We start from the raw sequence: 26,179 nt of genomic DNA on the forward strand, positions 1-26,179 counted from the left end.
ACTCTCGGGTGGGAGCGGCGGGACACGGGTGCTGGTGTTGGGGAGTCGGGAGACGAGGCAGTGGTCGGCCAGGGCCAGCGGTCCCGGGGCGCATTGGGTGGGGAGCGGGACCCTCCCGCCTGCCCTGCCGGGGGTAATCCCCGCCCAGTCGCTCGCCTGCGACTGGCGTCTCTCTACCTCCAAACGGCCGAGCCACAGCAGCTCAGCCACGACAGCAGCACGGCCACTTCCCGGGCTGACATGGCGCCTGCTCCGCCTCCGCCCAACCGCCTCGGCCACTCCCGTCCAGGCCTCGCGCATCCGGGGGACGACGGCCAGGCGGGCGGCAGGAGGCGCTTGGGTCCCGGCGCGGCTGGACAGGGCGGGCCGGGCCTGAGGACCAGCGAGGGAGAAGTGTGCGCGTGCGCGCCGCTACCTGCGCTCCCTGGAGGCCTGAAAGCAGCTGGAGTGCGAACCTGCACACCAGATTTTAGGAAAGGCAGAACCAGGCTTTCCAGCAGTGAGACAGCAAAAACACTTCGAAAAATCCGAGTTATCAATTAAAAAAAAAAAAAAAAAGAAAGAAAGAAGGAAGGAAGCAGGGAAGGAAGAAAGAAAGAGAAGAAAAAGAAAAATCCCAGTTGCCTGAATGAATGTGAAACTTTTAAGGTAGTGTGTGTTTTAGCCCACATCTTCATGTGACTGTGTATGGACACTGCAATAGCAAATGCATATCTGGCAGTGCTTTCCAGGGAGCAGGCACGTTATAAGTGATTTCTGTTTTTGTTTTTGAGACAGAGTCACACTCTGTCACCCAGGCTGGAGTGCAGGGCGCGATCTGGCTCGGCCCACTGCAACCTCCGCCTCCCGCGTTCAAGCGATTCTCCTGCTTCAGCCTCAGGAGTAGCTGGGATTACAGGCATGTGCCACAAGGCCCGGCTAATTTTTGTATTTTTAGTACTGACGAGGTTTCACCATGTTGCCCAGGCTGGTCTCGAACTCCTGACCTCAAGTGATCTACCTGCCTCAGCCTCCCAAAGTGCTGGGATTACAGGTGTGAGCCACCAGACCTGGCCAGGCACACCATAAATGATTTTTATTTTCTTTCTTTATTTATTTGTTGCAGGAGACTTGAGTTTTATTATTACTCAAATCAGCCTCTCTGAACAACAGGGGAGCAGAGTTTTTAAGGATAGCTTGGTGGGTTGGCGGAAGCCAGTGATCCAGGAGTGCTGGTTGGTCAGGGATGAAATCATAGGGAGTAGAAGCTGTCTTCTTGTGCTGAGTCACTTCCTGGGTGGGTGCCACAAGATCAGATGAGCCAGTTGATTGATCTGGGTGGTGCCAGCTGATCCAGCAAGTACAGGGTCTGCAAAATCTCTCAAGCACTAATCTTAGGAGCAGTTTAGGGAGAGTCAGAATCTTGTATCCTCCAGCTGCATGATTCCTAAACCTATTTTCAAATCTTGTGGTTAATGTTAGTCCTACAAAGGCAATCTAGTCTCCAGGCAAGAAGGAGGTCTACTTTGGGAAAGGGCTGTTACCATCTTTATGTAAACTATAAACTAAATTTCTCCCAAAGTCCAAAGTTAGTTCAGCCTATGCCCAGGAATGAACAATGATAGCTTTGAGGTTAGAAGCAAGATACAGTCCATTAAGTTAGATCTCTTTCACTTTATGATTTCTCAATCATAATTTTGCAAAGATGGTTTCAATCCTTCCCTTTGGGTAAGTTATGAAGATGGGAAAAGGCCGTTGATCGCTCTGGCTTCTTCCAGATGACAGAGGACGTAATGGGAATGGGAGTGAACTCCAAGGTGAGAAGAGTGGAACCTCTTTGCAACTGTCTAAGTGACTCATGCAGGCCTGGTTGGGTTTCCAAGGCTGGCATGGCAAACACACTAGTACTCTCATCTATAGTTTTACTCCAATATTTAAGTGAACAGCCTGCTATAAGGTAAATAATGAGTCCTAGGATGAGAAGTACAATTCCCAATTTTAAAGCAAAGATTTGAAAGCATTAGTCTGGGGACTTCTAACCCACAAAGAATTTAGTGTTTAGTCTAAACTGCAGAAAAAACCTCAAGAATACCTAACAACAGTGTACTATAGTTTTTCTTTTGAAGCATAATTTTTTTCTCTCATCACCATTTTTATTCAAAACAAACCATGACAGAACTGATTTGTTTACAAAATAAACTTTAGTCTTACTGTACTTGGCCTGATTATTTGCATAAAGTGCAGCAATAATAATTATTTTTCACTTAGGCTTTTTTCATTGGCTTTGATAGAACTCTGTTCCATGAAGAATCTCAGATAAGACTTTTTAAAAGGTGAGCCCAGGCTGGGCGCGGTTGCTCATGCCTGTAATCCCAGCACTTTGGGAGACTGAAGTGGGTGGATCACGAGGTCAGGAGATCAAGACTGTCCTAGCCAACAAGGTAAAACCCCGTCTTTACTAAAAATACAAAAATTAGCTGGGCGTGGTGACGCATGCCTGTAATCCCAGCTACTCAAGAGGCTGAGGCAGGAAAATCACTTGAACCTGGGAGGTGGAGGTTGCGGTGAGCTGAGATTGAGCCACTGAACTCCAGCCTGGCGACAGAACTAGAATCCGTCTCAAAAAAAGAAAAAAAAAAAAAAAAAACTGAGCTCAGCCTCAAATACCTGTGAGTTGGTATTTGAAAATTCCTTTCCTCTTGAAGTTCCAAGATAACTTGGAGCTCCTGAGCCTGTTAGAAAGTGACATTCTTTACTTACCACAGGTCAGGAACCTTGTACAGGGACTCTGTGTGGACAAGGTATGAGGCCAGATTCCCCAATGGGCTTTAATTGGCTCCGTAAGTCAACTTTGGTTCTTTAAAGGAAGCATGCCATTCCGTCAAAGCCTTGGTAAAATAACCAATTTCTCCAATTGTGTTCTGTTACAAAAGAAAACAGATTCTTACTGCACTTATGCAGTTAACCATACTGCCATAAATTGAGAATTTTCACAAATAGTTTCCAAATTCTGGAGAAATCAGGTAGAGAGGAACAAATACACTCTAAATTTTGTTCACAGGAGTATATTTTACTCACTTGTTAGAAGTTGCAAATAGCTCTAAAGATTTCTCTTGACTCTGAAAACAAAAGGTTTAGCAATGTTTAACACATTAGCTCTCCATGAGAGCCCTGTAAGTTTGGTTTTTTTCCTCCATTCCAATAACACAATTTTTAAAGTTATCTGAGAGCTGCACTCAGAGTCCTATATCTGTCATATAAACTGCCTTTTGAAAAGGACCAAAGCAAGACAAAATGTCTGTGGATGGCAAAAGCCCATAGCCACTATTAAAGCTACAACTGACTAGGAATTTTGGTTACTTCTGTGGCATACAACAATTTTACATAACAATTATAATTATTAAGAATGTACACTAAATTATAACAGAGAAATGTCCCATACTTTGGGAACACATACCAGTAACATAGTTATACAAACACAGCCCCAAAGAAAACCAAACACCGTTCCCTCTTCTATTTGAAAGGTTTTTTCTATTCTAATGTCACAATCTCCCAGAGTTATTAATCAGAAACCTGTATTTAAGAGCACTTGTTAAATTGTATAGCTGATTATAAAATCATGTTTTAAAGAGGACCAACGTGAGACAACAATTGTCTGTGGATGACAAAAACATTTTAGGGCAGCAACTGTTAAAGGCACAACTGACAAAGAAATTTACCTCTGTGGCACACAGTCATTTAACGTAACAATTATAATTATTACTGGTAACATATCCTAAGTCATATTAGAATTATAGCAGTTTTACCTAATTTTGGAACACATACCAATAACACATTTACACAAATATAGACCAAAGAAAGCTGAACACCATTTTATATTTGGCAATGCTTCCTGTATGATTTTTGGACTTTAGAGGACCTAATATCTAAAATATTAGGTTAGAAAGAGACATAATTTATAATTTGATTTTGGAAAGTCTGTCAAATATCAAAGGTTTAAAACACTGGATATCACAAAATAGAATCCCAGGTCACCATAAATCATTCATTTGGCCAAAATGATAACTCCAAAACAATTAAAAACAAAAAGAAAAACCTTTACTGTGATAGAGGTGACTCAGCTTTCCAAAGGAAGATCCAATGAAAATAGCACGAAGCCAACTGCATGTGTCTCTTCTCTCTCTCCTCCTTTTTTTCCCCTGCCATTTATCCAAAGGAGAAAACAATACCCTTTCATTATCTTTTAACATTACATAAAAATCGTCTTCAAAAGAGAAAACCAAATTTCATGTGCATCTTTAATGTTAAAGCTGGTTTTTTAAATAAAGTTTTACATCTCTATCCAGTTTTAATTAGTTTGACCATAAGTTCATAAACTTTTTAGAACCCTTTACAATTTTCCATCAAACAGCAGATCAGTTTTCTAAGAAAATCCTGTTATTTGGACACAGGGGCTCAGATTCTAGCCCCACATCAGTATGATTTTAATATTTTAACCTACAGAAAAAAGCTAAATAATTTCTTTCAGTTCTTAGCCAACTTGTTTATACCCACAGAATTTTTTTTAGATTCACCCTTTACAAACCTTTTCACTTTGCTTAAACCTTCAGATTTGTTCCGTTCCTCTTTTAGGGTGAGACAATCTTTAAAACCCTCTGAACGAGACAAAATTACATGCCCTTTAACAAAAGTCATATTCCTGTGCCTTCTTATAATCTTTTACCAGAAAAACACATTCCCTACACACCTTGTATGTAAAACTGTTTCTCCAGTAATCTCAGTTTCACGTTAGCAACTTTCATTTTAGTGAAAAACCTAATAAGTGAGTGAGTTAATTCTAGGGGTGGAACCTAGGACACCAGACAGAAGTGAAGATAAGGCCTGACTGTTTTCAGCATAACTAGGGGCATGGCTGTCCATGTGTTCCCAGGCCTTATTTATAACCTAATGCTCCAAAGTAGGTAAATCAAACGATTTTCTTTTTTTTTTTTTTTTGAGACGGAGTCTTGCTCTGCCACCCAGGCTGGAGTGCAGTGGCCGGATCTCAGCTCACTGCAAGCTCCGCCTCCCGGGCTTACGCCATTCTCTCGCCTCAGCCTCCCGAGTAGCTGGGACTACAGGCGCCCGCCATCTCGCCCGGCTAATTTTTTGTATATTTTAGTAGAGACGGGGTTTCACCGTGTTAGCCAGGATGGTCTCGATCTCCTGACCTCGTGATCCGCCCGTCTCGGCCTCCCAAAGTGCTGGGATTACAGGCTTGAGCCACCGCGCCCGGCCAAATCAAACGATTTTCAAAAGTCCAAGGAACAGTTGGACTTTAAAGCATTTAGCAAATCTGATATCTGATCTTAATTTAGACTAAATGTCTATATTTTCATGACATTTTACCAATAATCTTTAAAACTGTCTTTATTTCCAAAAGATTACTAAAGTCATGTGAATAAAAAGGCATTCAAGTTTCTCTTTTTCCTACAAAATATGTGATGTAAGTGCTCATTTTTCTAAGGAAATTAATCAGAGCCCTTTTATATATAAACATCACACACCAGACAGAAGATTCCGCACTTGTAAGATTTTTCATTTGCCAGTTTTTTAATTGGATTACTGGCTTCAGGGGCGAGCCCCTGGAGGAACAGGGCCAGGAAAGCTTGTGTTTCTAGGGCCAAATAAGCAGCAAATAAGCCGCTGAAGGCAAAGACAGATTCTTAAAAATAAGGGTTCTGTTTTATACTGGATCCTGGATCCCAAGAGGAGGGAAATACTTCCAGAGAAGACAGTGCAGTGCTTTTACCGACTGTGCATTTCATTGCAAGGCACCCCCAAAGCCAATTAGTCCATTGGTAATTAGACCATCCCCCATGGGAGTCCCATCTCTCCGTGGGGCAGGGGGATGTTTCCATGTCTTCCAGGTGGCCAGAGCATATGCTTCTCTGATCCAAGTGTGCAAAGACTCAAGGATGCCTCCATAACTACTATTAGCCAACCTCTAAAATATATTTCCCACCTGGTTGTTACACACCAAAGCTCTCTCAGAATGAGAAGTAATTTCTGATACCCCTAAAACTCAAAACCGTCAGATAACACAATGCAAAACAGAACAGAGCCTTTCTTTGATTTTGAGAGGGATCTATCTGCTTTTAATTTTCGGGGTTTCATGAGGAAAACAGAGCTTTCTTCCAAAACGGGGTCTGTGGTGCCTCCTGTTTTCCCCAAGGAGTCCCAGGCTGCCAGAAGCTATCTCCCGGCCTCTCGTGTGCATTAAGATAGGCAAAACAAAAAAGTGGAGGAAAATAATTCAGTTGACTGAGAAGGAAAAAAGACCTTTTTCCAGAAAAACAAGATCCAAGAAGACAGAAACATAAAGTCCTTTTAAATATATCTATAGCTTGTTTATCTACTTTTAATTAAGCTGACTCTTAACCATAGTGCTCTTTAAAAAACAAACCCTTAAAAATTTTATTACCCAACTTTAGCCATGCCAAAGCGGCCAATATTTTTGGCTTTTGAATTCTATCACAGGTAACTTCCCATATGAAATTAATACACTTTAACTAAGGTTATAATTTCACCATGGACACACAGGTGTCTGAAAGAGATGGTAAGCAGTTTTGTTTTTCTAGATTTAGAATCTCCCCCAGGGTAGTTTAGAGAAAGGAAAATTCAAGACAGGAAATCAAAAGCTATCCACGGGGACAGGGGAGGCGGGGAACCTCGATAAATGGCAAAGTTACATAAATAAAAAACCAGAGGGGAATCATTCCGGAAGCCAGGAATAGAACACAGACCCCCACTGTCAAGAGGCAAAGCCTTAGCTACTGAGTTATACAGTATTGAGCAGTTTCTATTCTTCCCAGAAGGAGCCTAAAGAAGCCAATTTCAAGATTGCAAAGGCTTTTAACTGCTCAATACAATTTTTAGGGCTAACCTAAAAATCTCCAAATTTCTGTCTTCTAGATGGCGGAAACCAAGAGAAAGTATCTCCACATGGTCACAAAGTTAAGCTCTTCAGGACACAAAACAAGACAGAGAAATTTCACACAGTATTGGCTTCAGGGACCTGTAGTAAAGTTTGTAACTGACCAGCCTGCCAAGCTGGCTTGAAAAGCAGGCTTATAGGGTCCTAAACCCACGTTCTATCCTGTGGATACCCGTCTCTCCACTACAGAACACAGAAGGACAAATTCTTAGCACAAAACTACACTAGATTTGCTACAGCCTAAGACTAGTCTCACAAGTCCTTTTTTCTATTCTTCGAACCCTTGCAGAGGAGTCAAACAGTTTACTATTTACTGAGAGAGAGAGAGAGAGAGAGAGAGAGACCAGAAACTTGTCTGCTAAGAATTTCACACCCTTTTTGCCGACATACCAGCATTTCCAGGTTCCCTTTCTCTGCAGCTTCCAGAAGAACGGAGTGGCTTTTGATGACCCTGCTTGCTTGTGCTATAGCTGTGGGGTTCAAGCCACTTTACAAGAGAAAGTCACCCTTTCCTGCTTTATGGAACCATAGACAAGATTCTTAATTTGCAAGATGCTGCCCAGAGGGCTGCATGGGGAACCAAATTAACATTTTCCATCCCAGCAAAACACACATAACAAAACACACATTAGTCACCTCGTTCGGCACCCAGTATCAGCCTGGCAAAGCTCAAAAACTTTCTTCCGTTGGTCCCTGTTGTCTTTGATCCACTCCAGGTGGGGAGGGATGACCTCGGAATGGTAATTCACAATGGGATCTCTGGGCAAGAGGAAGAGCAGATAGTTGCCCTGAGACAGGCCTGTTGAGCCTTCTCTAGGGCTCATCAAATGTGACCAGACAAATAAGGAGGGTTCTGAGTTACGTCTGCTGGACTTCCATCAGCAACCTCTTCTGAGATCCCTTCCACATATACAAATACACACAAAGACGAGAGGACAGAGGCCTTCCCAATCAGATCACTAACCAAGAACTCCAGGAGTATTCCTTCCAAACTATCCTCCTATTCTCCTTCTGAGAAACCTCTTTGAAATCTTCCTGATTGAGGAGAAGTCTCCCAAACCTGGACTCTTCCTACTAGTTAGAAAGAGCCAACCGAGACACCCCAGGACCGAACAGACACCCTGCAATGGGGCTACAGACACAGACACCCCATAGTGGAGCTGCAAATAGACACCCAACCATAGGGCTACAGAACCAGTCGGGAGAAAGGAGGCATTGGCAGCACCTAGGATGCTCACCAATCCAGACACCATGCCCCGCAATGGGGCTACAGACAGACACCCTGTGACAGGGTTACAGTTAAGGGACATCTCCCCAGGACTATTTCTCCATTGCAATTAAATCCTTGCACACTGGGTTGGCAGCGCCCCACAAGTAGAGAGACTACCAGAGTCAGCCCCCAGTCCAAGAGAACTGGGTGGCCACCTGGGCAGGCTTCTGGATCCATCGCTGGAGGGGGGCCACTGAACCATGAGCAGGTAGCCACAACAGCAATCCCAGACACGCCCCCAAATTTGTAACCGCCCAAGGGGTTCACCTTGTCCACTGCCGAGACAGAGCCGATTCATCAAGAGAGGGGAATGGCAATAAAGAAATAGTAATTCATGTAGAGCTGGCTGCGCAGGAAACCAGAGTTGTTTTATTACTCAAATCAGTCTCTCATAAATGATTTTTAAAAATTGAATGGAAATGACTAGCAACATGTGCTTATTCAGTATCTACTATCTGCCCAGCACTACCTCGGGCATTTGAGTAGAAAGAAATAGATGGCATTCTCATTTCCAAAAAGTTTGTGATCTTGTAATAAGGCCAAGATAGACACCAATTATCACTTAGTATTATAATTAATTTGTTTACTAATCAATAGACCAAATAATTTGAATCCTTGAGGGCCGCAATTGTATCTTTATTTCTCCTATGTTATCAGTGCCCAGGACACTTAGTAAATAGCAGGTTCTCAATGTTCCTGACTTAACTCATTGACTAGAAATAAAATACTAAAGTGTGCTCTAGAGACCATTAGTGAACATACAGTATGTCCAGGCGATTTGGGAGATGGTACATGTAATACAGATTCCATTCCCACTTTTTTTCGAAGCACCTTTTATCAGAATTAAACGTCATGGTTAATTTGTGTTGGAGTTGAAAGGGCATTAGATGAACAGTAGGTATACACCAGAATCTAGTTACAGCTGTAACTAAGAGACAGTGGAATCTACAGGAAGGACATGGGCTCTGGACTCAGATTATCGAAGTACCAATTGAGGCCTCACTAGGGCAAGTTACCTAGCTTTTAAATCCTGTAAAATAAGGATAATAGAGGATCACCTACCTTATATGGTTGTGGGGATTAAAAAAAAGAAGTGCATGACAGTATCTGCATATATGTACCCATATATGACATAGGTAATCCACTCCTCCTCTCTGAGCCTTTGTTACTACTGCGTAAAATGAGAATTAGGATTTTACTTGATTTATTGATTTCAGGTCTCATATCCTTTACCTTATCGCCTTACTTTTGAATTTTGTCTTTTTTGATCCCTGTCCCCATCTCTGTTACTTCCAGACTTTTAATTTCCAACTCAACACTTACACGTTCCGATTTTATGCTGTTTGTACTGAGAAATTCCACACTTTGTATTTTGTACACGTTCATTCCTTAATACAGACAAATCCAGACAAACCTGCAGATGGCAGACACAGTGGCCCCAGAATACGCCGCCGCAGCCCGAGCGTTGCGTGCTGGGAGTTGTAGTCCGACGCTCCACACGCGCCTCCGCGCCTCTCCAGTTTGAAAGCGAGAGGTAGAGCGGGTAGGCGGGGTGCTGAAGGAGAAGCGCTCTCGAAGCCCCGCCCCTGACCTTTTCGCTCGCGAGGTTCGCACAGGAGTGGCGCGCCAGGCCGCGGAGGGGGCGTGGCCTCGGTCCAGGGTGGCGGCGGTTGCCGCCACCAGGGCCCCTTCCTGCGGGCGGTGCTGCAGAGGCCGGCCTGCGCGGGGCAGTCATGGTCCCCCATTGAGCGGGCTGTGGCGGAGAGCGGGGCGGGGACTGGCTGGAGGGTGGCGGCCCGGCGGGGCGGGGGCGGGGCCGGCCTCTGGCTCCTTTTTCCTCCGCATGTGGCTGGCGGCCGCAGAGCAGTTCGGTTCGTTCACTCCTCGGCGGCCGCCTCTCCTTCGGGTTCTCCTCGCGTCACCGGAGCCATGGCGTCAGCCAAGACCTACCCGGCGGCATCCTCCCTGCCCAACGGCGATTGCGGCCGCCCCAGGGCGCGGCCCGGAGGAAACCGGGTGACGGTGGTGCTCGGTGCGCAGTGGGGCGACGAAGGCAAAGGGAAGGTGGTGGATCTGTTGGCGCAGGATGCCGACATCGTGTGCCGCTGCCAGGTGAGGCGACGGGCCTCTCACGGGAGGCTGGGCCCGGGAGCTCGGGCTGCCTGGCACCTGGTGCCCAGGAACTCGGACCCAGGACCCGGATCCACTGGCCAAAATGAGGTGTCACCTTGAGGCTCTCTCCTCGTGTCCTGAGCTGCGGCGACGTGGAGAAATGGCGGGAGGTCGGGGACCCCTGACCTGGAGCGTCGGGTGAAACTTGGGGTGGTTCTGGAGGAAAAGGTGGGCTGGCGGGGAGCCTTTGAGGGATGCGTGATGCCTGGGGAGTTGCAGTTTTGCGTCTGGGGACTGGTGCTCCGCCCCGGGACTGAGGCCAGGGTGGAGGTGGGATGCGGTCTGAGTTGGAGGAGCTACCGCCCGAGGCCTGCTCCCAACTCTTCCGACTGCGGTCGGAGACCCGGCGCGACGGCAGAATCCCCCCACCCCGCCCAGGGCGGCCGAGTGGGACTGGATTGTTTCGAAATGTCCTGAAATCCAGACTCGCCGATCCCCCATCTGCAGGACCGTGGCATGCAGTGTTTTGCTTCCTCAGGTCCACTTTGTTGACATCCAAACCCACCCACCTCTGGGCTTTGGGCTGTTGTTTCAGGGCCCTGAGTTTCTTGTTTTTGTTTTTGTTTTTACAATGTGCTCCGTACCTTAAAGTTAAGGAGAAATTACTTTTACTAGTTGGTCCCAGAGGAAGGAATCCCTTCTCTCTTGAAAAAAAGTAAATACATGGATGTCAAATTGAGTATTTAGAAATAATTTGCATTGCTAAGGTGACATCGAAAGTGAACTTTCGGAAAACGAGGTGGTAATGTACTTCTAACGGGAGACACGTGGTTTAAGCTTTCTTCCTATTTGTCATTTCCTTTGAAGCAACATACAGGGGAGGCCTTTGTAAAGGCTCTCAGATAACTCTCTCCAGCTTCAAAATTCTAAGTAGATGAGTAATAACCACGTTCAAAACAAAGCATAATGTAATATTTGAAGTTAACTGCTGTCTGTTTAGGTTGCAAGAGTATTTGTTTTTGAACATACATGGCATGATATGATGGTGCCATGCTGTATATGTTCTAGTAAGTCATAGGCCCCCTTGAATACCATTCTGAGCATGCAGAAACAGTGAAATCACAGGTATATAGAAAAGCTAAATGCAAATACTGCAAATATTCTCTGATTTACCTTGTTTCATTTTGTTTTGTTTTCATGCAGAAATCCACCCTGTCCATTCTGAAATAGCTGTTGCACTAATTGCCTCTTAGGAAACCGTCACTACCACCTCTCCCTCCTTCTCTTCCAGCCTATTACTTCTCCACCCCTCTGGCAACACACTTTGTACCTTAGCGCTCTGGAGGGTGTTGCCATTAAATTCCTGCCCCACACTTTCTTAGGAAATACTCCAGAAATCCAGCCTTTACCTACCTTTTGTCTTACATTCAGATCTGGTCATGCTGTGGGGAAGACGCACCAGTATACCGAACTTTCTTACTGTCTAGAAGGGGAGAGAGGCGGAGGCCTGTGTGTCTCCCTCACTGACATCTTGAAATCTCCTTTACGTGGAAGTAGCTCAGGTTGAGCTACACTGTGGGTTGTAAGAAGGTTTGGAGAACACAACCATTATGGTATTTATTCGAAAGGATTCTCAATTTAATATTCTATCGAGAAATATTAGAAGTAGTTTGTAGCTTGGAGAAGGTGTTACTGATGTTACCAAGAAAGTAGTCTTGGAAGTCGTGGACCAACCTGATCTGGTGCCCTTGGAAACTCGAGAGAAGTGATTGAGAAGGAACTAAGTTTGGCTTTAAAATGTTACCTGAAGATAGAGGAGAAACAAATGAGCGGCCCTGTTAGGCAGACTTCCCTCACCTATGGAGTTTTGACTTAACTACCTTCCTTATGGAATCCTTGTGTTCTTCTAGTGCCTTCTAAGAGTGTGTCATTAGGATTCTTTATTAGTCTTGTTAGCAAAAAGTAGATGAGTAATGAATAGATTTAAGCATTATCTCTTTTGTGATTTACCTTGGTAACTTTGTATTATTTGGTTAGCCCTAGTAAGCTGGCATCTACTTAATGAAGTTCTCCTAGGTTTTAAAATTGGAATGTTGGAGTTCTTACTGAGTGTGTATAGAGAGCTGGAAAAAATCAACAGTAAGACATTGTGAGCTTGGATTGCCTTGTTCGATGTCTTAAGTTTTGTGTGTTAGTGAAAACATGTCCTTTGTTAGAGTTTAATATATTCTGCCATATTGATGTCATGAGTTCAAATTTTATTCAGCACTGTTTCTCCAGAAATGATGTACACATAATGTATCCATATTTCACCAGTAGAATCATACGGACTTTCTCCCCACGTAAAATATAGTTTTAAAAAGAAAAACTGGCATTGCATTTAATGATAAATTTTAATATATAAAATGCCTTTTTGGAAACACTAGATGCAAACCTAATGGCATTTTCACTCTTACAGCGCTTAAGGCCTGTGTTGTTCAGATTCAGGATTTGTGGGGAGTTACTTATAACTTGGTAGGTTCCCCAGATCTGTAAATATGTAGCACTTACATCAAAGGACAGCCGCTACTGATGCCTTAATTTTAAATCAATATTTATTTTAAGAAGAAGAGAGAAGAATTAAATGGAGGCTCAACCCTGGGTGCAGGTCATTCATCTAGTAAACATTGAGCATCTTCAGGGGATCATTTAGCCTGGGAGTCAAAAATCTGAAAAAGGCAGGGATTGTGCCTGCAAGGAGCTCACAGTCTGGGGGACGACTGCTGTGTAAGCAAAAATATTGAGAAGGTCAGGATGGAGAAAGGTACTAGTCTAAGTTTTTCAAGGGATTGAAGTATGGGACCAAGAAGGTCCCTTTCTGGTATCACAGAAGGAAGTCTAATACTATTTTTTCCCAAATTCTCTCAAAGTAAAATACTGTGCTTTGTTTTCTTTATTTTGCTGAGTAGAAACTACAGAAACTTCTTAACTATAGTAGTTTATACCAGGCTTTAAGCAAAGGCTTATTGATTGTTCTTGAGGAAAGTAAGTTTGGTGGTCTTGGTTATAATGACACACACGAAGTTGCCTATGATCAGGAAAGGCTAGAGCAGTATTCCCTGTGTTTTCTCGCCAAGGCTTTAAAGCCAATAAAAAGAGAAAATACTAAAGTTAGTTATAAGAGAAGGCAGACCCCATCACTTGATATATGTTTTTAAAAGCTTGCTGTAAAAATACTGAAAAAATATGACTATTTTCTAGCTAGATACAAGTATCTGCTGAAGATCTGAAACCACTATTAGTAAGTGTTAAAGAAGCATAAAAGACATACCAGCAGCAAACTGAGACTTTCTCCTTGAAATAGAAAAGATGAAAGATAATTTAAAAGAAAATGTTAGTATTATTTCATGCCTTGACCTTGTACAGCTAAAATGATCTGCCAGACTACTTCCCATAATTTTAAGGATAGTAGGTAATTAGCCTTTAAGGTAAGCCATTCTTCCAGGTTTATAACAATTGCTGTTTCCATTTTCTGATTCTTTTTGTATCCTTTATAGCATTTCCCTAGTGTATAAGTATTTACCAATGTCTGTTATACTGTACTTGGTTAAATCTTGTTCTGTTTGGTTACTGTGGTTTCTCTGCCAGAATGTAAATTTTCTCAAAAGGGGGACTTCTTCCTTTCTTTGTTCTGTAGCGCTTAATACTATATGAAGCAGAAGGGAAATGCTCAACCAATGTATTCTGGGTGGCAAGATCACCCCTATAAATTCATTTGAAATAAGTAATAGTAACCCTTTCTTGTAATGGTTTTAACATCTCTCTGGACAATTTAATTGACTGGTGGCATAAATTTAAGGTGGAATTCCTAGCATTCCTTGGATTAACATTTGTTGTTTAGTTTTTTAGCTGGAATGTTTTACATTGTACCATTCAAAGGCTTTGTTTATATTAAAATCTTCTCTCTTGTTTCTAGGCGAGAATAGGTAACTGATATTTATCTCTTTTTCATGTATCTCCTCAACTATTTCAATTGAATGCCATGTAGGGTTCTAATAACTAGTTTTTCTCCACTGAGAACAGTAAATCTCAATGTTCAGTCAATGAGGATGTCCTAGGTTGCTATTTCAGTTAGTAAATATAGTATCCAGTCAGCTCTGCTTTTGAGGCATGAGTTTTTATATGTATATGAAACCATCTCAGTGGTGTCTGATCAAAATTATTCTGTTTCTTTAACTTTGGTGGGAAAGGATGGGTTTGTTGGATATTTTCAAGTATCTCTAAGAAAAACTGTTGCCTAGAGCAAATCTAGAATGAACCAATAAATTGATATGTACTTAATAGCTTTCTTGCTGTAACTGGATACGAATCCAGCTGTCTTATCTCTCAGGGACTGTGTCAGATGTTGACACCAAAGATTAGTGTGGACTAAATAATGATACATAAAAATTGGTGACTATTACACTTTTATCAACAGAAACATCAACATTCAGTATTGCCTGCTGAAAGCAATGAAAAGAACAATAAATGAAGCGGGGAGTTCCTGTGGCTACTCTGGCTCTGGGATGGGATAGTTCTTTACATTGAACCAAAATTTATATTTGATTCACATACTAAAATTCTTTTTTTAAAAAGAGGCTCCATGAGATTTCTAAAAATGAGATTTTTGTCTATATTAAGTTTTAACATCTTTTTTAAAGGAAGAATTTTATTAGTAAGAAAACTTTTTTGACTTGAAATCTCTAGTTTAATTTCAGTGTGTTTTTAAGAAAATGTTTTCATGAATGTATTTAGGTGAATTTTTATCAAACATTCACAAAGGGCTGTGTGACATCATTGGTTTATACATTTTTGGCTGGTTGTCTTATGCTCTCATCTATGACCCTGGTTTGGTGAGTGTGAAAGAATATTAGAGTTTGGTAGCCAGAGTCTAAAGCTTCTTATTTAGGAACCTAAGATCCTCTCAGGCAATGCCTCTTTCCACTTTCATTGTGAGAAGTTATTTCATAATGGTAATGTAAATTCTAAAATATAAGGTATCTGAGGTTTTCATCATTTGTGACATTTATGTGTGTATGAAACTAGAAGGTAACTATAATCATGCAAAGTAAAGTGGATACTTTTAAACCTTTAATGGCTAACTGAGCTTGGATATCTTTGCTAAAAAGAAATTAGGATACCCTGTATATTTTTTTTCTCTTCCTATCTAGTGTGTCTGGTTACTGCTGAATAGTTAAATTTGATCAACTTGCTGGCAGTAACTTAACCTGCTCTACTTTGGAATCATAAGCTAATTGCAGTTATGTGAATGCTTTCATGAAAGAACAATCATCATTTATAACTATTGCTGTGGATTGATAAGTGCTTTAGTTTTGGTAAATGGTAACATGTTTTGTCTGGAAAGGAGGAGATACAGATCTTACAGTCTTTACCCTGAAAGCAGCATAGATAATAAGCATTGACTCCAAAGATTTTTAGGCTCCTAAGAAGCTTGAAGACTAAACAAAAAAGTAGCAACCCCTTTTCGGTTGCTGAAATAGTTGAGGGGCACGGGATCTGAGACGTTGCTGCTCTCTACTGTAATCCATAGTGGTCACTGACTTCCTGATACTCATTTTGAGCTCTGTGATTACAGTATGTTGTTTTCATGTATTCAAAGCCAAAGGACAAAGATAAGACACAGAGGCCTAACTAAGTAACCAGAAAAACGCCTCTGGGCTTTGTGCATGACGTTGTTAGCCCTTGACACTTGGGCCTGTATTCTGGAAAAGAGGCCATTGTTTCAGGTCTACAACACTGAGGATCATTTGCTGCCTTCATCTCTCTACCACGGCAGGAATGCACTTGCAGGAGTGAAGAAAGGAGTGATTTGGGGAAGGAGAAGGCCCAGTAGCAAAACCAAGTTAAGAATCAAAAGTCGCTTTTGTAGACTAATATCATTTAATTCCTTTCCAACCTTTTTTTTTTTTTTTTCTTTTTTAACCTCCCCTGTACCTTTGGAGCTTCTTAGCTAGAAGCTGACACATACTAGCATTTCCTGATCCAAAATTTTATTCTATGATTGGATTTGACAGCCTCTGGTTCTGAGGAGTCATGGAAAGAACATTCAAAACACTTGTCTTCCGACTTCCGTAAACTGAACATCAAATTAGGAAGAAAAGGAATGCATGGAAAAACAGAACAGTTACACAATAACTAAATACTGTTATATCATTCCTATATCCTGCAGTAATGCTTTAAAGTGTTGTCCTTGACAGCATAAAATGTTATTAATATCTAGCAATTAATCATTTTAATATTCAGTTTTACTAGTACAAGATGTAAACTCAGCAAGGGGTATATATACTATGTTGTAGTAAGTTTGTTTTGTGAATCGTTTGTGTTCTTTGTTTGCAAGCAATGGAAAGAAACTAACTCAAGCAAAATGGGGATTTGTTTAAAGGAAGAGCTGGATGGTGGCCTGAGATGAAGGCTGCTCCTGCAATCTCAGCAGCTAGAACTGGCAGCCTTTTTCTTTAGGATGCTTCCCGTAGGTGACAGGCATCTCAGACTGCTATTGCTTTCCTCCTCAGTACTCAAATTCAGATTCCCAAGGGAGAGGAGCTGACAGGCTCAGGTTGGAACATGTTTTCCTGCCTGGATCAATTCGCTGTGGCTGGGGACATGATTCCTGTGATTTGCAAGTAAGGGAAAAGGAGGGGGACTGAGCATGCAAAAGCTCTAACTAACCTGGAGTTAATTTTGTGTGGGAAAATAAGGTATGAGGAAGCATTTGTTCTGGATTGTTCCTATTTGTAAATTGTTTTCCAACAGTCTAATATGCTATTGACCTGTAGTGCTTTTCTGGAAGAAAAAATAGAGTTAAATTGGTTTGTATTATTTTAACCTTAATTAAAATAATGAAAATTAGCTATGTATTGATTGTAAAAACTAAAAGCATACACCTGAAACTTTGCTTTTCAGCTTTGAGAGCATAGAATTTTAGTCCTGGTTTTTGTTTCTATCATGATGTTCCAGTTTATTTCATAGCTCTGTGATGAGATACATTTTTCCCTGGTAATTAAGAAGCTTATTTAATATTTTCTTTGTATTTAATCTTAATGTAAGAATAACAGTCAAAGAAAATTGATAAAATATATACTATATTAGGGGATGTTTTGTGACCACAATTGAATTTTCTTTCATATATTGTTCACTCTAATAAAATTAACGTGCATTTATTCTTGGTATTTAATATAAGCGCATCATATAAGGCATTATAAGCTTGTGCTTTTCCTCAAAGAAACCTGCCACATAGCTGCTTGTGAACTCATGCTGTTTTTTGTTTCTTGGGGTGTTGGAGAGGGTATATTTCAGAATTAAAATAGTTTAAAAATTGGCCTCAACATGAAAGCCTGCCTTGCAGTGTTGTGGCACTGATGGAAGTGTGAATGTGAAGGCGGTGTTAGCACGTGGCTGGAGAGCTGCTCTGCCACTCTGCCTCCCTCCCTCCCTTCCTGCCTCCCTGCCACGTGGCTTGTGAGGAGCCACGAAACCTTTCCATGCTAGGCCTCCCCATCTGTGGAATGGAGTCAGTACCACCTACTTCATAGGGATGTTGTGAGGACTGAAAAGAACAATGTCAACCGTTTTTAATACTCAGATGCAAGGATGATGTCAGTGAAATCTGTACGGTATAAAGGCTACACAAAAATGGACGGACATTTGGTTAACCGTGGCAGACACCAAAAATGTATGTTCAGAAAAGCATTTTACCAACTCAGAAATATGACTTATTTCTAGGAAAAAAAAAGTTCAAAAAATTATATTTGAGATTTATTACTAAATATTTTCCCTGTTGGATGTAATTGATCCAGAAACAACATTGAGATTCCACAGCCCTTTGTTTATATAACTATTAATTGAACACATTCTATTTTTTTGTTAAGTAATATAGAATATACAGCTATGATAATGGAAAGTATTTGTTAAATGCTACAAGAGTGACTGGGATCATAAGTGTTATGGGAGTTTGGCAGAGAAGCAAGAGGTAATTAGTGTAACTGTTCATGTGATTATAAGATTCATACTTTTGTGGAAGATAACTGATCAAGCTTGATTTGTGGAAAATTTGGATTGAGAAGGAAATTGTATGTTTCCGTTAGAAGTAGAACAACAACAACAAAATATCTCCCATCATTTATTTGGTACTATCTGGCCTCCCCAGTGCTACCCGGGAGAATCATGGAACATGATTAATCAAACACATCCTTGCTGTTGCTCATCCTGGCACATACTACATGGAGTTGCCCATGGGCCCATGTAGGAGCAGCTCCATCTGCCCTTATAATATGTAGGTGGGACACTGAGGGGGTGCTCGTGTTTGAAACTGTTTTTGGTTATGCTGCTCATGTTTGAAATTCTTTGTTTTGCTGTCTGCTAATACGTGACCTCTCCTTGGACCAGTGTAATCTCTGTTTGAGGACAATTGCCTGAGGTCCCAAGGTGAATAATCTGAGTATTTTAGGTTAGCATCCAAATAGGCACTTCAAATTTGAAGCTTTATCTGTTGCATTTTATAAAATACAGTATGCTAAAACTTGTCTCGTATATAGATTACCTCATCAAGAAACTCCTTATGAGCAGCTCCTTCTCATTTCACCCCGAGACCCTTCTGCATAGTGTGCGTTTCAAGATTAACAGTTATACCCCAGCTGCCCCCGGAGCACTAGTGACCAAATATAAATAAGCACTTAGTTATTTCCCTCTAAATCCTACGTAGGATAATCTAGGGTTTTTCTGGGTATATTTAACCATATTTACATACTGAAACAATTTAAATGATATTTAAACCGTATAATAATCAATGTAATACTGGTTATTGAAAAATGTTAATATTTTTCAATAACTAATATTTGGATGAGCAAACTTTATACCACCGTGTGACTTTAAGTCTTTTACTGCTGAACTTTCCAGCTTGCACTACCTATAAACTTGGACAAACTTAAGGAGTTAAGCCAATTTTTCCCTCTAAAGTCATCCATCACAACCATCTGCCTGAAAAATTGTGTGTGTGTGTGTGTGTGTGTGTGTGTGTCTAGAGCAACCATCGTCTCTTTATTATGGTTAATTCCATCATTACTACCTTTCTTGGTAAAATATTAGCTAAGAGAGTAAGCTTTTGTTGCACAATAAGAACATTGTCGTGCACTGCCAGTAATAATTGTCAAATAATAATTCATCAAATGATTATATTAGTATATCTATAAAAGTAATTTTATGTAAATTAGGAGACTTGCTTTAAGGGTCTACTCCAAAAATTAGAGTAGTTTATTTTTAACCTTGAGCAAATGATGAAATTTTAAAAACTTGTTTTTTGGGGGATTTTTTTGAGACAGAGTCTTGCTCTGTCGCCCAGGCTGGAGTGCAGTGGTGCGATCTCGGCTCACTGCAAGCTCCACCTCCCGAGTTCACGCCATTCTCCTGCCTCAGCCTCCTGAGTAGTTGGGACTACAGGTGTGCACCACCACACCTGGCTAATTTTTTATATTTTTAGTAGAGACGGGGTTTCATCATGTTAGCCAGGACAGTCTCGATCGCCTGACCTCGTGATCCACCTGCCTCGGCCTCCCAAAGTGCTGTGATTACAGGCGTGAGCCACCGTGCCCGGCCTAAAAACTGATTTTAAAAAAATAAACTGCTTGTAGCTGGGTAGGGTGGCATGCACATGTAGTCTCAGGGACTCAGGAGGCTGAGACAGGAGGATTGCTTGAGCCCAGGAATTCAAGGCCTGCTTGGGCTATAGTGAGACCCCATCTCTTAAAAAAACCTGATTTGGCTGTGATAATAATACCTTATTTGTTGTCTCAAAATTACCAAATACTTTATAACAACTTAGTAAAAATTTATTAAACTTAGTAATTTGTAACAAGAGGAACTGAAATACAGGTAAGAATTATCCTGTGAGTTACTTTTAAAAGACTAAGTTAAGATAAATAATGTTCTTTTGGTGTATACTATATGTCCTAGGATTCTATCAGAATTGATGATAAAATTACACAAATATGAAATAATAATACTTACCAGGAAGTTTATTACAAGATTGTTTATAGTAGCAAAATATTGGAAACAATCTGAATGCCTCTCATTATGGGACCAGTATAATAAGTTATGATATATGTACATATACAAAAGGATAAAATACAACTGTTAAAAGAATGAGATGATTCTCTTTGCAAGGTTATGGAAGTACGCAAGCTGCCCACCTGTATATAGTTTGCTACCATTGTATATGTAAAATAAAACAGTATATATGTTTTATATGCAAAAAGCACTTCAGGAAGGACACCAAAAACTTGTGCTAACTGGTTGTCTTACAGCAAGGGCATGAGAAAGGCTTCACATTTTATTGTGCATACTTCTGTGCCATTTAGTGTCTGTATCATATGTGGGAATTTCCTATTTAAAAATAAATAGTAAAAACGAATGCACCTGTTTCCTTTTTGGTATTACCTGAAGGTGTTGCCCATCATTCCTGTTTCTGTCTGCCTGTGCCTTTCCAAAGTGTGGCTTACAGATTTGAGTCCAACACTGCCAAGTTTTTTTATTTTAAATATATGCCATACCTTAGTCTTCAAAGAGTTCTTTGCTTTATACAGTGCAAAACACCATGTAAATAGGTACTTGCTTTTTGAAGATTTTTTTTTTTTAGCAGGGCCAATTTTTCTAGCATTTTTGTGACCTCATAATTGGTGATGATTTGGTAAAAGTAGTAACATTCAATTTGTTAAAAATAACCTTGTGGATCGGGCAGAATGGGGAAAGATGGTCAGACAGAACCCTTTACCAATTGTTCTCCCACAGGAACACCAGATTTAATAACTATCCACACAGAAAAGCACCTTCATAAGAACCAAAAATCAGGTGAGCAATCACAGTACCTGGTTTTAACTTCCTATCACTGAAAGAGGCATGGAAGAGGGTAGGAAAGACAGTCTTGAATTGCTGATACCACCCCTTCCCCACCCCCAGCAACCATGGGGCACTGAGAGAGAATCTGTACGCTTAGACGCGGGAGAATGCAGTGATCCTAGGACTTTGCATTGGAACTCAGTGCTGCCCTTGTCACAACAGAAAGCAACACTGGGCAGAACTCAGCCAGTGCCCACGGAGGGAGCATTTAGACCAGCCCTTACCAGAGGGGAATTGCCCATCCTAGTGGTCAGAACCTGAGTTCCAGCAAGCCTAGCCAGCACATGCTAAAGTGCTCTGGGGCCCTAAATAAATTTGGAAGATAGTCTGGGCCACAAAGACTGCAGTTCTTGGGCAAGTTCCGGTGTTGTGCTGGACTTGGAGCCAGTGGACTTGGGGGGCATGTGATCTAGTGAGACACCAGCCAAGATAGCCAAGGGAGTGATTGTGCGCCCCTTCGCCCAACCCCAGGCAGCACAGCATGCAGCTCCAGGAGAGGCTCCTTCCCTCCACTTGAGGAGAAGAGAGGGAAGAGTCAGGAGGATTTGGTCTTGCAGTTTGGATCCCAACCACAGTAGGACAGGGTGCTGGGGGAAGTCCTGAGCTCGCCATCACAGGCCCTAGTTCCAGCACAAATTTCTAGACATACCCTGGGCCATAAGGGAAGTTGCTGCCTTGAAGGGAAGGACTGAGTTCTGGCAGGATTCATTACCTGCTAGCTAAAAAGCCTGTGAGCCTTGAATAATTAGGCAGATAACTACCCAGACAGATAAGGAAAATGTGGTACATAAACAAAGTGGAGTACTATTCAAACAAAAAAAGAATGAAATCCTGTCATTTGCAACAATGTGGCTGGAACTGGAGGTCATTATGTTACGTGAAGTAAGCCAAGCACAGAAAGGCAAGCTTTACATGTTCCCACTTATTTGTAGGAGCTAAAAATTAAAACAATGGAACTCATGGAGATAGAGAGTAGAAGGATGGTTACCAAAGGCTGGGAAAGATAGTGGTAAGAGCTGGGGGTGGGGTGGGGAGATGGTTAATGGGTATACAAATATAGTTAGATAAAAATACATCTAGTGTTTGACAGGACAACAGGGGACTACAATCAACAGTAATTTATTATACATTTTTAAATAGCTCAGAGTATAATTAGATTGTAACATAATGAAAAGGTAAATGCTTGAGTTGATGGATACCGTATTTACCCGGATATAATTATTACTCATATGCCTGTATCAAAACATCTCATGCACCACACAAATATATGCACTACTACATACCAACAAAAATTAAAAATGAAAGAAAAATAGCCTCGTGATCAGCCCTCATTCTCAGGCAATATAGTTTTGATTGGTATTTTTTGTTATAGAAGGATGTTGTTGAAGTTTTTATTTGTTGCAAATACATCCCGAGTTTACTTTTAAAAGTGTGTTAATGTTGTATAGAAGTTTAAACATATATGTAATCAGCTGACAAGTGTGAAAACTTGTGTTTTCTTCCATGTTTTTTAAACATATAAATTAGAAAAGTTATCTGGTTACTTAATATTTAGTCTCCTTTGTACCTAATTTTGTAATTTGACTTTTTCCATTTTGTTATTTCTGCATAAGCTTCATAGAAAGCAAATTTCGTCATGAGTTTATAGTATGATTCTCAGTGTTAGCAGTTCCTTGACGCATGATATTATTTTATCCAGAGGTGAGCAGGTTCTGGGGATCTGTCATTAACCAAACCTACAAGACTGGTATATAAATTAGAGGCCAAGGATAACCAGTGTTTGGGGGAGATTCTTGGTAAGTCCATGTAAGAATACAAATTTCAGGTCGCAGAGTTGCTTGACAGACTCTTAAGACGATGGGAATTATATGCATATTTACATCAAGTTAGGGTAACTGGATAGATTACTCTTCTCTTAGAGATTTTTTGGTGTGTAGATGGAATATGGTTAGTTAGATTGCCATAATCCTCCATAGCCAAAGACAGACTAACTGCTCTATGTATTTTTTTTCACTTTTTTTCCGTCTTTTAAGGAGTGTGATTTTCTGTCTTTGAGAAACCTGAATTCCCCAATTTCCATATTCTTTCAGAATAATCACTCAAGTGTACTACAGTGGGGAAAGGAGACAGCCAAACTATTTTAAAGCCTTTAACAAATCAGTAAAGGTGGCAAATATTTGGACTCTCTTAAGTTGACCTTTTGGCAGGAAGTCATTAATTCACTTTGGAAGGAGATATGTTATTTGTCATATTTATCATCAAACTTAGTTTTCCCCTGTCTTATATTTTAGGGTGGAAATAATGCTGGCCATACAGTTGTTGTGGATTCTGTGGAATATGATTTTCATCTCTTACCCAGTGGAATAATTAATCCAAATGTCACTGCATTCATTGGTAAGTATATAAACTGAGCTGCATGGAGATAATGGCATTTATTTTTTATTGTCAAAACTGATTTCATCTCTCACTAACCAGGTGGTTCATTGATCTCTTATTAATTTTGACCTTGATACCTTCTGGAATATACCTGACTTTGGCTATTTGTCACTGTAAGGTGTTTTAACAGTAATACTTTTTGGAGTGATTACTTTGCATTCATCTGTGCTCACTGACAATCTTAATTCTATAAAGAAGTATTAGATCATCGAATCAGTTTTCCAAATACTTTTTTCCCCAAATACTTTTAACCATGACTCACAGTAAGTAATACGAGAGGTTCATGAATTTATTTTGAACCGTTACAACACATGATGCAATCTGATCTTTTCTACTCTACTTCTTAATTTTTAAAAAACCTTATCACAACCTCCTAAACTGATTTGTGACCTGATAGGGTGTGATTCCCCAACTTGAAAGATACTGATTTAGTGTGTACTGTGACCATGTTCCATGTGCTTAAAATTACATCGTTTCCTTCAAAAACATACTTCACTTTGTTTCCAAGAAATTTTCAACTTCATTGAGTATAGTTCTGGCATAAAATATTCACTATATTATGTTCCATTATGTATTTAACTTATACTCCTATGAAAACTTGGAATCATTTCTGTAGTAACACCTGGTAAATCAGAATGGCCTTTAAGTGACATATGTCTGAGTTGTAATTATAGATGCTTACGGCTGCAACTTGTTGGCTTTTCTTTAGGAAATGGTGTGGTAATTCATCTACCTGGATTGTTTGAAGAAGCAGAGAAAAATGTTCAAAAAGGAAAAGGTATGAAAGAATGAGTCTACTTGGTAACCAGTTGTTCTTTGTAAAGTTTTATTAGGATCTTATGCCAGACAGTTGTTCTTTGTAAAGTTTTATTAGGATCTTATGCCAGACAAACAACATGTTTGTCTTATACTTTAAAATTGCAGGCTACTATAGGACAAATTTTTAATGTCAGTTATTAAGTTTTATTATAAACAGTGTTTTAAACAGAAGACTAACATCTTATGTCATTATGTTAAGTCCTGATTTTTTTACACATTGGTTATCTGTAAACTTTATCTTAAGGTAGCTAGAATTACAATATGTGGGTGGCAAAACTAGCAAATTCCTGAGTTTGCACACTGTCAGTCTTGTTTTCTAGAGGGTCTGGAGCTCTCCTTTTGTTGCTACAACTCAGGGATAAAAGGGAATTTTTTTCCCCCATGCTACACAGATGTAAGGAGAATTGTTTAGAGCCCTCCTTCTAAGTGAAGTAAATGCTGCTTTTGTGCAATATATCCATGCCCATCTTCTTAAAAGAAATAGTCCTGGATTCTTGCCTTTACTGATCTCTTGGATTTTTAGAGGTGTGTTTACACTAACCTTGGCCATCTCATTAGGGTGTGAGGGGAATTTGATAATACAAATCCAGTTTAAACATCCCTAATACAAAAATCTGAAACCCAAAATGCTCCCCAAATCTGAAACTTTTTGAACACAGACATGACACCACAAGTGGAAAGTTCCATACCCGACCTCATGCAACTAGTCACCGTCCAAACATAGGCACACACACAGTTTCTTCAGTGTCTCCAAGGGAAAAGCCTTCTCCGCTTTCAGCTTTCATACAGCTTTTCCACGCATGCCCCGATTCCCCCACACAAGCATGCCCGCAGAGGGTAGTAAAGTGGCACGTGTGCCAGCTGGATGTTCCAACTGTGGTGATACATGAAATACAGAATACAGGTGGAGACTGAAAGCCTACCGTTTGTTGTTATTGCTGTTTGCCAGCTGATACAGATACTCTGGTGCTGCTGCTGTACTGCTTAGTTACCCTGAACACAGTTTTTCCACTGTATTAGTGGTATGTCGTTACTGTTAAATACTTGTGTGTGAATAAGTGTAAGGAAATGATTACTTATCAGCATATAAATTCAGAGTCAAGAATGTTGGTGTTGGTAAACAACCACGGATGGAGGAGGAAGAGGAAGAGGGAGGAGGAGGAGGAGGATAGAGGAGGAAGAGGGAGAAGGAGGATGGAGGAAGAAGAGAAGGAGGAGAAGGAGGGTCCCTAAACTTTTTCATGCACAAAATTATTTAAAATACTGTATAAAATTGCCTCAGTTGATGTGTATAAGGTGTATATGGAACATAAATGAATTTCGTGTATATATTTAAGCCACACCCCCCAGAGAGCTCATTATTTGTATGCAAATATTCCAAAGTCCAAAAAAAATCTGAAATCTGAAATATTCTGGTATTTGGAATAAAGGAGTCTCAACCTGTAATACATAATTGAGGAAAATCATTAGTATAGTGTCCCCTTGAATTAGCTCACATTTAAAACACGCAATTACTGTTAAAGTATTGTTCAGGTTTTTTTTTTTTTTTTTTGGAGACGGAGTCTCGCTCTGTCACGCAGGCTGGAGTGCAGTGGCACGATCTTGGCTCACTGCAACTTCTGCTTCCTGGGTCCAAGCGATTCTCCTACCTCAGTCCC

The 26,179-nt window shown here is 40.8% G+C and overlaps 2 protein-coding genes across 9 annotated transcripts in view; one reads left to right on the forward strand and one right to left on the reverse strand.

Moving 5' to 3' along the window:
• Nucleotides 1-9,892, reverse strand: part of CATSPERE (catsper channel auxiliary subunit epsilon) — a 176,075-nt gene extending 166,183 nt beyond the window's left edge. For 6 of the 8 annotated variants that reach the window (XR_004434164.1, XM_033198650.1, XM_033198655.1 and 3 more), the window contains exon 1: nucleotides 178-557. Coding sequence is in view for 4 of the 8 variants with exons in the window: in XM_033198650.1 (XP_033054541.1) it covers nucleotides 178-242 (65 nt within the window). In the remaining 4 variants the exon portion in view is untranslated. Of the gene's footprint in view, nucleotides 1-177; nucleotides 558-9,548 lie in introns of those variants that run through there. The other 2 variants (XM_033198652.1, XM_033198653.1) reach the window with 2 other exon arrangements.
• The window catches only part of ADSS2 (adenylosuccinate synthase 2), a 49,248-nt gene continuing 32,800 nt past the window's right edge, over nucleotides 9,732-26,179 (forward strand). Inside the window, exons 1-3 of the mRNA XM_033198658.1 lie at nucleotides 9,732-10,337; nucleotides 23,558-23,660; nucleotides 24,412-24,480. Of these exons, the coding sequence (XP_033054549.1) occupies nucleotides 10,155-10,337; nucleotides 23,558-23,660; nucleotides 24,412-24,480 (355 nt within the window). The 5' untranslated portion in view covers nucleotides 9,732-10,154. The remainder of the gene's footprint in view (nucleotides 10,338-23,557; nucleotides 23,661-24,411; nucleotides 24,481-26,179) is intronic.

The sequence above is a fragment of the Trachypithecus francoisi genome, unplaced genomic scaffold (genome assembly GCF_009764315.1).
Source record: "Trachypithecus francoisi isolate TF-2019V2 unplaced genomic scaffold, Tfra_2.0 Lachesis_group5, whole genome shotgun sequence".
Lineage (NCBI taxonomy): Eukaryota > Metazoa > Chordata > Mammalia > Primates > Cercopithecidae > Trachypithecus > Trachypithecus francoisi.